General features: G+C 49.0%; 3 protein-coding genes across 3 annotated transcripts; 2 read left to right on the top strand and 1 right to left on the bottom strand.

The window, feature by feature from the left end:
• Positions 1-1,708: 1,708 nt before the first annotated feature.
• On the top strand, positions 1,709-3,133 carry YALI1_F04497g (uncharacterized protein; the record flags this gene model as incomplete). The annotated part of the gene is made up of 1 exon (XM_066094482.2): positions 1,709-3,133. One exon carries the CDS (start codon positions 1,709-1,711, stop codon positions 3,131-3,133), a length of 1,425 nt encoding a protein of 474 aa, XP_065950554.1.
• A 1,792-nt stretch (positions 3,134-4,925) lies between these two features.
• Positions 4,926-5,866, bottom strand: YALI1_F04455g (uncharacterized protein; the record flags this gene model as incomplete). Its single annotated transcript, XM_504937.3, has 2 exons — positions 4,926-4,998; positions 5,505-5,866. The coding sequence occupies 2 exons, from the start codon at positions 5,864-5,866 to the stop codon at positions 4,926-4,928; spliced, it is 435 nt and encodes a 144-aa protein (XP_504937.1).
• Positions 5,867-7,504: 1,638 nt separating this feature from the next.
• On the top strand, positions 7,505-9,520 carry YALI1_F04433g (uncharacterized protein; the record flags this gene model as incomplete). Its single annotated transcript, XM_504936.3, has 3 exons — positions 7,505-7,552; positions 7,706-7,839; positions 8,092-9,520. The coding sequence occupies 3 exons, from the start codon at positions 7,505-7,507 to the stop codon at positions 9,518-9,520; spliced, it is 1,611 nt and encodes a 536-aa protein (XP_504936.1).
• Positions 9,521-12,258: the final 2,738 nt, after the last annotated feature.

Below are 12,258 nucleotides of genomic sequence, written 5' to 3'. Positions count from 1 at the left end.
TTACACTATCTATAACTCTTCCCAAGCGTAAACAGTATACCAAATGGTCGTACTAACACAATACCCCACCTAACTATGTCAAAAGTAGGAATATTGGAAATATTTAAAAACAGGGAGAAAACCCGTGCTCAGAATATCTTTTATACACTCTCAAATCCCATAAAAATTCTCAGAAAAAACCCAACACAAGCAATGTTACATTTCAGATCTAGATCGAAACTTAATGACGAAACAATCAATACAGATACGCCTTAGACGGCTCTAATTATCACTCTAATTAGGACCTTTGTTGAAATGGGCAGTTGAGTGCGACATTTCAGTCACGTGATGTGGTCTCCGCGGGCGAGTAGTTTTGTCGTCCGATGACGTCATAGTTGCGAGTGACAGTGGTGTATGAGTATGTACATACGAGTACGACTACGAGTACGAGCAACTCCTCACATTGGGTAAAAGGATATCACGTGATGGAATGATGTGTCACGTGACCAAACCTATCTTTACACAAGGCCCTGTCTGGTATGTACAGTACATACGTTATATACGTAATATCCGTAAACACAACCCTCCACATACCCCACATTACTGTGGACCCCTTCCCCCTTGCTGTCTCCCAATACGATCACCAAACGTTGTTGCTGCGCTTGGGGCAGAGGCAGCAAGGTCTCTGGGGTTGCCGGGGGGAGGCCGGTTGTTAGGGATTGAGGATATGTTTGTGGCGTCTGAGTGTTTATGAGTAAGGAGGATTTTTTTCTGAATTGATCCGATTAAATTCAAATTTCGGCGAATTCTCACAGAATTACCTCCATTATATTCGATTAGTTTCGAAATAACGGGTGTGTTTTAAATACGCTCGCGTAGATCGTCACGTGGAGAAAAACACGAATCGGAGAATATGGGTCGTGACGGGCTGAATTATGCCAAATTATGGGCCTTTTATCGAATTTATCAGCCCTCCAGGCGGTGCAATTGAGGCGTGCTGGACGTTTGCTGTTTGGAACAGTACCGAACGGAGGGGTGGAGGAAGGTGACGAGAGGTGTGGGGCAGGGATAAAAAGCGGGTAAAAACGAGAAAAATATTTTGAGCTTATTAAAATGGTCGGTAAATCTGGGCGATTATTTTGGGGTTTTCAGAAACATCCTCAATGAGCCGCCTCGTCCTCCTGAGGCTCCAGTCATGGCGTCACCCTCAAAATTAGAATTGCAGGAGGGTAATTCGGAAGGTGGTTTTTTTTGAGCGAGATGAGATTAGGGTGTGGATGGAGCGAGAGGGGGTCCATAAATCGGTGTTCTGGCGTTGGTTCAGAGCGCAAGAAAACATATTTGTAGTAAAGTCGTGATTTTAAATCCATTCCAGCTGTTTCCAGATCTCTAACTCCTTCCCATCACCTCCTCATCGTGTCGTATCTTCTCCTCTCTCTACATTACTACCTCTTACTCTCTCCCAACCCGACCTGCATACATTTCTCACAGCACAGTTTGCACCACTCTACTTGTTGTTTGACCGACCCCATCATCACCACATCATCACCGTTGTCCATCGACGTTTGCGATAGAGCTATTTGGCCCGAGTGTACGAGTGGAACGAGCGGTACGAGAACGACACGCACAACACCAAGCAAAAGACTGAAAATCGACTAGCGACATCGACACACAGAGACACCAGACACACACCCCGAACGGACAGACACAAACACACTCTGACACAAAAATGGACGAACAATGGAAATTTTCCCAATGCTTCGGCGACAAGGGCGACATTGAAAACATCACGGACGCGGACGTGATTTCGACCGTGGAGTTTGACCACACCGGCAACTACCTGGCCACCGGCGACAAGGGAGGCCGAGTAGTGTTGTTTGAGCGGAACGAAAACAAGAAGGGATGCGAGTACCGGTTCTACACCGAGTTCCAGAGCCACGACGCCGAGTTTGACTATCTCAAGTCGCTGGAGATTGAGGAGAAGATCAACAAGATCAAGTGGTGCAAACGCCAGAACCAGGCCCACTTCTTGCTTTCCACCAACGATAAGACCATTAAGCTGTGGAAGGTGTACGAGAAGTCTTTGCGGGTGGTTGCCGAGAATAACCTCAGCGATTCGAACAACGCCGGCGCTGCTTCTGCAGCCGCCCCCGGCACCTCCACAAAGCCCAACCAGCTCACCATGGACACGCTTCGACTGCCCCGAATGACGCTCCATGACACGATTGTGGCGGCCTCCCCCCGACGCATCTACGCCAACGCCCACACCTACCACATCAACTCGATTTCGGTCAACTCGGACGGCGAAACGTACATTTCGGCCGACGACCTGCGGATAAACTTGTGGAACCTCGGCATTGCGGACCAGTCGTTCAACATTGTGGACATCAAGCCCGCCAACATGGAGGAGCTGACGGAGGTGATCACCGCAGCAGACTTCCACCCGCAGAGTTGCAACCTGTTCATGTACTCGTCTTCCAAGGGTACTATCAAGCTGGCCGACATGCGAGACAATGCTCTGTGTGACGGCCACGCCAAGCAATACGAGGAGTGGATGGACCCGGCACAGCACTCCTTCTTCACTGAAATCACGTCGTCGATTTCGGACGTCCGTTTCTCCAACGATGGACGATATATTCTCTCCCGAGACTACCTCACAGTCAAAATCTGGGATGTGAAGATGGAGCGAGAGCCCGTGCGGACCATCAACATCCATGAGCAGCTGCGTGACAAGCTGTGTGACACCTACGAGAACGACGCCATCTTCGACAAGTTTGAGGTTGTCTTTTCCGGCGACGGCAAGTCAGTGTCCACCGGATCGTACAACAACAACTTTATGATCTATCCGGATGCCGTCAACCCTGCCACACCCGAAGATGCCGAGATCATTCTGCAGGCCGACAAGTCCGCCTTCAAGCAGAAGAAGTTTGGCGTTCCCAGCGCCATGGGCGGTATTCTCAAGGGCGGCAACGGCGCCAACTCACCCAATGGCCGAAAGCGAGGCCAGTCTCCAGGAATGAACATGGTCAAGCGGGACATGGACTTTGACACGATTGATTTCAAGAAGAACATCCTGCATCTCAGCTGGCATCCCCATGAGAACTCGATTGCTATTGCGGCTACAAATAACCTGTTTGTGTTTAGCACTTTGTAACGAACTTAGGAGCAACGAAGAACATGTGGCGCGACGCGACCATGTGAGTAGCGACTATGGGAGAAGGAGCGGACACAGACGGATCGAGCACTAGATCGACTGAAAGGGGCATATGGGATACGGCTGGGGACACAATCTCGCAGCTCGTATGTGTTTTGGTATAGGTTGGAGGGATATATAATGAGTAATGATTATAGAAAGGACGGGAAGCTACTGGCCTTAGGCCAGGAGTGAAGAGCAACGTATCAGTGTTGTAGAGCGTGTGATCTAGCGTTGTCAGTAAATCTGGAATGCTTATGACAACGGTATGGAGGTGGTGGAGGTAGTAGATAAATGTAGTAGATTTGGAGTACTTGTAATGGTACACAGGCATAATGATGTACTGTAGTATTCGTCTCGAAGTGGCCATAATGACAAATTGGCTACGCTTGAATGTGTTTCGTACAGGAGTCATGCTCATGGCACATGTCTGCTGAGCAGCTTGTGCAACGGGAAGTCATACAAGTACTTGTTGCTGGACTTGTTCATACCTCAGTACCCAGAGACGATATATATATACAGTAACTTTTAAATTTTTTTTTAATAATATCATTACAGTATGTAGTGCAACATCTCTAACTGGGTTGATGAGTAGCATCGATTTTTCATGACAAACAATGCTGCTGGCTGATGGGATTGTGATTCAAGAGCCGATACTAGGAAAAATACGGACCAGTTTCTCATATCTAACGTCATTTCCACGTTTAAACCGAAACTGATGAAGGAAGAGCATTGGTAAGAGACGACCTACAGACCCAGTCTTCTCTGGAGGTTGTCAACCAAGTTCAGTTGACGAGTACAGTAAATACAAGTACAGTATGTACCGTACTTGAAGCGATGACTATAATACAGTACAAGACAGTGCAAGATACAGAAGATGACTTGGACAAGAGGTAATGAGCACTCCATTACGAACACTCCATTACGATCACTCCATTACAATAAAATTAGCCCGTCCTTCTAACTGCCCCAGACACCAAACCTCCGTCTAAATCTCACCGACAAGCACGTGCAATAATGCTTTAGTCTCGTCTTGCCCGCTCTTTCAACCTCTATCACATGTTACTGTACTGTATATCGTACTTGTACAAGAACCGGCACCTGTAGCTATAATGGATACCAACCACTGTACTGAATATATACCAACTACTGTATTGTACACAGTACAGTACAAGTACAATACAACTACTGGTACATGTATAGTATCTGGTGCACAAGCAAGACGTACAAGAAGCCCACTGTGAAGATCCATCTCACTCTACAGCTATGTACTTGTATATATGCAGAGTAAAAATGAACTTTCCATGAGATGTAGGAATTGTCTAATCACTGCCACTCATCCAAATATCTCCATCTTTCACTGGTCTACCACGTGTAGTACGAGGACTCGTAGGTTTAAGACATTCGATCTGGATCAGTCATCTGAACCAGTGATGTGTATCAGTGGGTCGACCAATGTACTTGGAACACTGCAATGAAATGAAATGTGGTTCTGGAGGTTGTGGGCTTGATCGGAGGCGTCCCATTAATTATTGATATATCCGACCTCCTCGTGTACTTGCAGCTTGTATTACATTTCGCCTACGTCCTACAGTCATTGTCGATGCTCGCTCGTCCTACAACTGTAGTCAGAAAGTCGAGGACGACTGCACATTCACTATATCTTGTCGGGAGACACCCGGGCTTTGCCCTCGAAGTTCCTCCGAACGCTCTACTTGTACCGTTATAATAATGCTTTAGCTATATCGCGAACTTAGTCAGATCGGATGTGTCGGTTGACGGCAGGGTTCCAGAACAGAGTCTTGTCACCATCGCCCCAGAAGAAGCTGTGTTAGTATAATCATTAAGAGGGCATAGTCCGTATTTGGAGGACATTCGAGGATGTCGTCCAAGAGTGGTCCACCAATGGGTTGACTCGAGACAGACACGGCGGTCGGGCCAAACGAGACGAACAGCAGCGCGACACGTCACGAAACGCGGTACAGTCATATACGGAAGACTCCCATGGGACTCTCAGACCAAGTCTTCAAGTCTCGAAATGTCAACCAATCAGATCGCTCCAATACACGCGTCACATGCCGTACGTGCCAATGTCCATCTCTCACGCCTCCACCAAAGGTGAACCTGCTCTGGATCTCGCCCCGTCCTTCCGTCAGGCATCACTTTGGTCATCCCCAGGCGTCTGAACGCTCTCTCAATACGTCCTTGTGTGTGTTACAGACAAACAACAGCTAAGGCTGTCAGTCAACGTAACACTGTCGTCTTCCCAACCACAGTCAGCTTAGCTGTCCGTGATCGGGGTGCAAACAGCTTCGCTCTTTGCGCTACTCACTTCTTGGTTCGAACGTTCTGGAACTCGTACTCAGGAGGGAAGTCCTCCTCAGACAGATGAGACAGATGCTCTCGGTGCTCGGCATGGGCAGCCTCAACAAAGTAGGTGTTGACGCAGGTGGCCAGAATCACGGGAGTGCAAATGTAAATGGAAATCTTTCGCCACAGCTTGGAGGTGTGCTCGGCATGCTTCTCGGTGGCCACGTACTCGGCCTCGTAAGCCTCAGCGCCGGCCTTGTTGATCTTGTAAGGACCGTCCTTGAGAACCTCCTCCACCTTCTGGTTGATGTTTCGGGTGGTGTTTCGGAGAGTGGGGGCTCGGAGAACGGTGGTGGGTCGTGCGACTCGTCGAAGAGCAAACATTTTGGTGATGGAGTGCGGAGTGCTGTTATGGAGAAGAACCAAGCCTATTTTCCGCAGAAGCCCTCTGGCGATATTCCTCGCAACTGTAAAAAAGTGTGGGCTGATGACGGCCGCTGTGATTGGCCAGTTAAGTTTAGGGTTAGGGGAGTCAGCTTCCAATGGGGCAACAATTGTGTAGCACTACCGTTTCTTTTTCCTGTCGTAATACCGGTCAATTAGACACGGCTGCTGGGTTTCAATATCGAAGGAAATCTGTCTACAGTCCAAAATGAGCAAATTCAAGCCCCGATTGACTATGCTATTCAAAAGGCGGGTGGTCGAAAGATTGGCCCGCCCTAGCCCTAATATACTTAATTAGGATACAACCCTAACCCCACACAACTCAATTGATTCGTCCCAATCACAATCACACAGGGACAGGGGAGGAGATGGACCGTGCCGAAATAAGCGCACCCTAACCCCGATTCAACTGAGAATACTGAATGAAGACGAGGGGTAATGGCAACTTGGAATAAGCGAGAGGTAGATGAGAAGAAGTGTGTAGATACGTGTGGGTAGGTGTATGTGTATGTGTATGTGTTGAGTTTTTTTTGTCACGTGACTACAACCATGGTTGAAAAAAAATACTCCTCAAAACTCACGCCTTACCTAATCCACTTGTCTGTTCTTTGACCAATGAACATCGACCACACCAGGGAGACTGCAGGGTAACTTTGCGTGGGTGTGTGTGGAAAAAGAGGAATGTTGAGAAGGGCATAGTTGTACAAAAACGTGTAGAATGGTCCATAAGACGGTCACAGCTCCACAAATTGAATGTCTCGGGTGCCCTAGCCCCCTCCCCCCCACTAATCTGGCCCCACTTGTCTTAGTCAGCACACATTTGGCCATCTTTCTTCTCTCCTTTCCTCTTCTCCACGTCAATTAGATTTGGTGGTCCCGATTCCAGCCGGTTAGTGCAGCCGGACCGAGCAGATTATATGAACAATTTGGAGGCAAGTTGATGTTTGGGAGTGGCTATGTTGGCGAGGCAACCGGGGAAATTGATTTTAAAAGCATAAAAATGAAGCTACGGACCTGTACAATTCAATTGAGCTCTTCGGCGCCCCAATCTGACCATTCTACGGCCTCTAACAATCCATTCTGTTCTGTTGATACAGCTACTCCAGATGGACACCTGGCACAACAACCTAAAGTGACTGGGTCAAAGTCAAAGCTTGTTACCTCCGATTTAAGGCCGTGACGACGAATGGGAATGTCAATTGTGGGAGCTCCCGAGTAGCAATTGAGAAACGGAGGCGGCCGAAATGGATGATTTGGTGCTGACAATATTTTCCGTTTTTCAGCAACCAAAAATGGCTACCGCAACCCCCTCATCTCCACTTCTTCCCACCCCTTCCGCTCTCCCACAACGTTACCCTGCACGGGAATCCACGCACCAAACCTCCCAACCCTAACCTCCCACAGTGGCCTGGCGTCCTCTGGTTGGCTGGATTTGGCACTCGTTGCAAAAGTCCAAACTCTAAGAGTACAAACACAAATTTCTCTCTCTCACCTCTTCTCTTTTCCTCTTCACTACGTCTTGCGCAGACAGATACGCTATTTTCAGCCTGCTCATCAAAACAGCGTCTACTAGTCGAAATGTTTAAGAACGCTCTTCGTCGTGCTGGCGTTGCCGCCCCCCGAATTGTGAGTATCGACGAATAATGGAGGATTGACACACGACTCTCGTGGAGGGCCCGAACCAAAGTGGTGACCCGACCAACACGACCACGACCCACCTACAGCAGCAATGGCAACAGCAATACCGCCAATGCCTCCAATGACACTAGCTAACCACAGTCCCGAGTTGCCCAGCGAGGCTACGCCGAGGCCAAGGCTACCCCCACCGAGGTCACTTCCATCCTTGAGGAGCGAATCCGAGGTGTCTCTGGTGAGGCCAACCTGAACGAGACTGGTCGAGTCCTCTCCGTTGGGTGAGTATTATTACTATTGATTGATTGATGGATGATTGGATGGGTGGATTGCAAGGTCGGAATCACTGGGTTCCACCGTGCCTTTTTCCCGCTGGTTTTTGGGCGATTTGCATACACTTTGATGCATGCAGCTCTCTCATTGGCCGGTTGGGAGCAAACACGTTGCATAGCCAGTGGACAGCAAAACACCATTCAACACGACACAACACACGATAACGACACACACTCTGTGCAATGACAAGACTAACCCAGTGATGGTATCGCCCGAGTTTTCGGCCTCAACAACATCCAGGCTGAGGAGCTCGTCGAGTTCGCTTCTGGTGTCAAGGGTATGGCCCTTAACCTGGAGGCCGGCCAGGTCGGTATTGTGCTGTTCGGTTCTGATCGACTCGTCAAGGAGGGTGAGACCGTCAAGCGATCCGGTTCCATTGTCGACGTCCCCGTCGGACCCGCCCTTCTCGGTCGAGTCGTCGATGCCCTCGGTAACCCCATCGATGGTAAGGGACCCATCGAGACTGAGTTCCGAATCCGAGCCCAGGTTAAGGCCCCCGGTATTCTCCCCCGAACCTCCGTCAACGAGCCCATGCAGACCGGTCTTAAGGCCGTCGATGCCCTTGTCCCCATTGGCCGAGGCCAGCGAGAGCTGATTATCGGTGACCGACAGACCGGTAAGACCCAGATTGCCATCGATACCATTCTTAACCAGAAGCGATGGAACTACGGCCAGGACGAGAAGAAGAAGCTCTACTGTGTCTACGTTGCCGTTGGCCAGAAGCGATCTACCGTCGCCCAGCTTGTCCAGACTCTTGAGCACCACGATGCCCTCAAGTACTCTATCATTGTTGCTGCTACCGCCTCCGAGGCTGCCCCTCTCCAGTACCTTGCTCCCTTCACTGGTACCGCCATGGGTGAGTGGTTCCGAGACAACGGCAAGGGTGCCCTGATTGTCTTCGACGATCTTTCCAAGCAGGCCGTTGCCTACCGACAGATGTCTCTGCTTCTGCGACGACCTCCCGGACGAGAGGCTTACCCCGGTGATGTTTTCTACCTCCATTCCCGACTTCTTGAGCGAGCCGCCAAGATGAACGAGCGAGAGGGTGGAGGATCCCTTACTGCCCTGCCCATCATTGAGACCCAGGGTGGTGATGTGTCCGCCTACATTCCTACCAACGTTATTTCTATTACCGATGGTCAGATTTTCCTCGAGGCCGAGCTCTTCTACAAGGGTATCCGACCCGCCATTAACGTCGGTCTTTCCGTCTCTCGAGTCGGTTCCGCTGCCCAGGTCAAGGCCATGAAGCAGGTTGCCGGTTCCCTCAAGCTCTTCTTGGCCCAGTACCGAGAAGTTGCTGCCTTTGCCCAGTTCGGTTCCGATCTTGATGCTTCCACCAAGCAGACTCTTACCCGAGGTGAGCGACTTACTCTCCTCCTCAAGCAGAAGCAGGCTTCCCCCATGTCTTCCGAGGAGATGGTCCCCCTCATCTACGCTGGTGTCAACGGTTACATCGATAACATCCCTGTCAAGCAGGTCGAGAAGTTCGAGGCTGAGTTCGTTTCTTACCTGCATGCTAACGAGTCCGACCTCCTCAAGGACATCGCCGCCACCGGTGAGCTGTCCAAGGAGAACCTCGAGAAGCTCAAGAGCATCACCGAGAACTTTGTCGGCTCCTTTGCCAAATAAGTGGTTATGACCCAAAACTTATGAATATACGAAGTAGACAATTGATTAAGTCGTACGACGAATATGTATAGGGAGATCTGTGAAGAGACTCTGAGTGTATGAAAAGGATTGAGGAGTACAAGCACAATACAAGTAGGAAGGTGGTGAGTATACAAGACACGTGGCTGTCTGAGAGGAAGCTGAGTATGTTAGATGTCCAGGCCAGTGTGTGTGCAACTGAACGAGACACCAGAAGACACAACTACAGTATTTCAACTGGTAATACAACTACTCAAAGAAGATAAAGATGGATTTTGTCGGCCAATATTTTTCTGTTGAACAATATCAAGTCTTGGAATCTCCCACATTCTTTGGATGCTTTTTTGGCTGTTGTGGTTGGACTGTTTTGGTTGTACATACTGTGTACCTTGGTGGAAGTTTTGGAGGAGCACTGTGCCTAGGAGAAGCTGTTAATTGGGTATCACGTGATAGTGTACGTCTTCTATTGATTACGTACTGGATCTCTTTCTCTTTTTTCCAGCTCGACTGAGAGATTATGACTACAGCTCTTTTTTGTCTCCCTCTTGGTTTTGGTTTTGTCTTCCTCTTGGTTTTGTCGGAGGCCAGTCGGAGATTCTGAGTCAGGCATGACTCGGGTCTGTGAGTTGTAGTGTCTACCTCTAGCTGTTGTATTTGTAGTGGAGAAACAAGACCACTTGCAGTATCGTATTTGAGCCGTTGCACCGAATTTCCATTCATTGGCGGCTTTTTTTCATCTCTGTCCGGTGTATCGGTCTTTTCATATATGACTTGAACATTCAGTAGATCACGAGAATGACGCAAGACATCAGGCTAATGACGATGTGACTCAAAGTTTGTGTGTGTATCTATTGTAAACCATGCCGAGGGAGTGTGGAGATCAGCTTGAGAGAGTCAGATATATGTTTTTATGGTGCGTCTTATTAATCGTGTCTGGCGAACACTTATGGAATGGGCTGTTGTTGTCTCGCGACTTGTACCGGCTGCGATGTTGATGCAATGTGCACTTTTCACTGTGCAGAGGGATCGTCCGGTTTACGATACGCAGCCTAACATCCGATCTGCTGAATGCTTGTTTGGCACTTGTTCAGGAGCGACATTTCTCTGTTCAATGCTTGAATATATATATATATATATATATATTTGAATCTTAGACATCCCACTCCACGTCTACTTGTAACATTTGTGAAGATCATATCTCGAAATACAGGCTGTGCCGGATGCAGAGATAGAGAATAGATGGAGGCTGGTGTGGCAGTACCGCTAAGACGGGGCTAATGTAGCTACAAGTCTAGCAGTTGCTACTTGTAGGGACAGTGGATAATACCAAGACCTCTAGCAACAACCACGAGGTGGTTTCTCGTGCATACTCAAGGCTCGTACGCGTACCCTCTCCAGAACCCCATACAAACCTACCCAATGTTGCCAACAGTGGTCCTCACATTTGTCACCATGGGTAACGAAGTTTGAGGGGACAATCAAACAATGGCCGACGTCTCATTGGCGAATTAGAACATGAAACTAGATCTGAATAGACAATGAATCGGGGCTTTTAGTAGCTACAGTAGTTGTTGGACCCCAACTTTCATTTCATTTTTCATGTTAAACTCGTCCTTAGGGTGGGCCGCCAAGAAACGCCACAGCTTTTTGACAAGAGTTGGCGCCAACAGATTGCCCTGGCACGTGCGCACTAAGAGAACACACTTGTGAGGGTTACCTTACTGAGCTGGAACATAGAGCCGCTTACGCCAAGTCCAGGGCCATCTCTACAACCCACTACCACTCTTGTAGCGGATAGCCAAGGTTCGTTATCTCGCCCAACCTTTCGTGTCCAAACACCCCTTAGGGTAAAAGCTGGAGACGCCTACAGTTGATCAACGTATTCCGAGATCGGGCTTTTCCGCCATGGTTAAGTCCGAGCCCTCATGGCAGCTCTTTGTGCGCATCCTTGAGCCTAAGACGACGACGCTTGCTGCTGCTGCCTTCCCTACGAAGTACATGAGCTCGTCTTCTCCAGCAGCTGCACTCTCGGGAGCTTACCGGGGTATTATCAAAGCGGACTATCCACGTGTAGCCTTTTCTCAGAGACCGTTTCTTGTAGCCCTGACCTGGGTGTCTCCATTGTGTACCATCTGGGGTTATGATGATAACATGTCCCTGGTGCATAGATAGGGCAACCAAGCATGTATTGGTGCAAGGGCAAACACAAGACACAATAGACAATAGACAATAGACAGAATTCCCGTCTTTGAACACCCGAGTCATTATCTTGATTGTCGAAAAAAAAACACTTAAAAAGGAGCGGTTTCAGATCTGGATATATATCCTCAAAGTTCAGCCACAAGGCCTATCCCAAGGTGTAAAGATACGTCTTGCCGCAGTGTTTACCCATAGAGGCTTATGTTTTGCATGGCTCGGAAGCGAAGCGTGTCTTTTTGGTGCAGGGTGCCAAAGGGGCCAAAAGAAGACAAGCGCCCGCCGTCTCTATGCTTCGGGGAGGTGCGATTCATCTCGGTGGTATAGTTTCGGCTCTCGTCTTTGTTGCTTGTGCTTGCATTTAATATCGGATTAGATTTCGTGCGAGACACTTCCCTGAAACTCTTCCCGTCTTCATATCTCTGCGTTTACAAGGTCCCGGGACCGGTGACTCGAGATATCCACGAGTTGGCCCTCGACATGTGCACCTGGACTACGTTTTTCCGGGGTCCACCTCGTGTGCG

This window comes from Yarrowia lipolytica, chromosome 1F (assembly GCF_001761485.1).
Source record: "Yarrowia lipolytica chromosome 1F, complete sequence".
Taxonomy (NCBI): Eukaryota; Fungi; Ascomycota; class Dipodascomycetes; order Dipodascales; genus Yarrowia; species Yarrowia lipolytica.
Note: the sequence above shows the minus strand (reverse complement) of the source record. Positions and strands in the feature narration are given on the sequence as shown.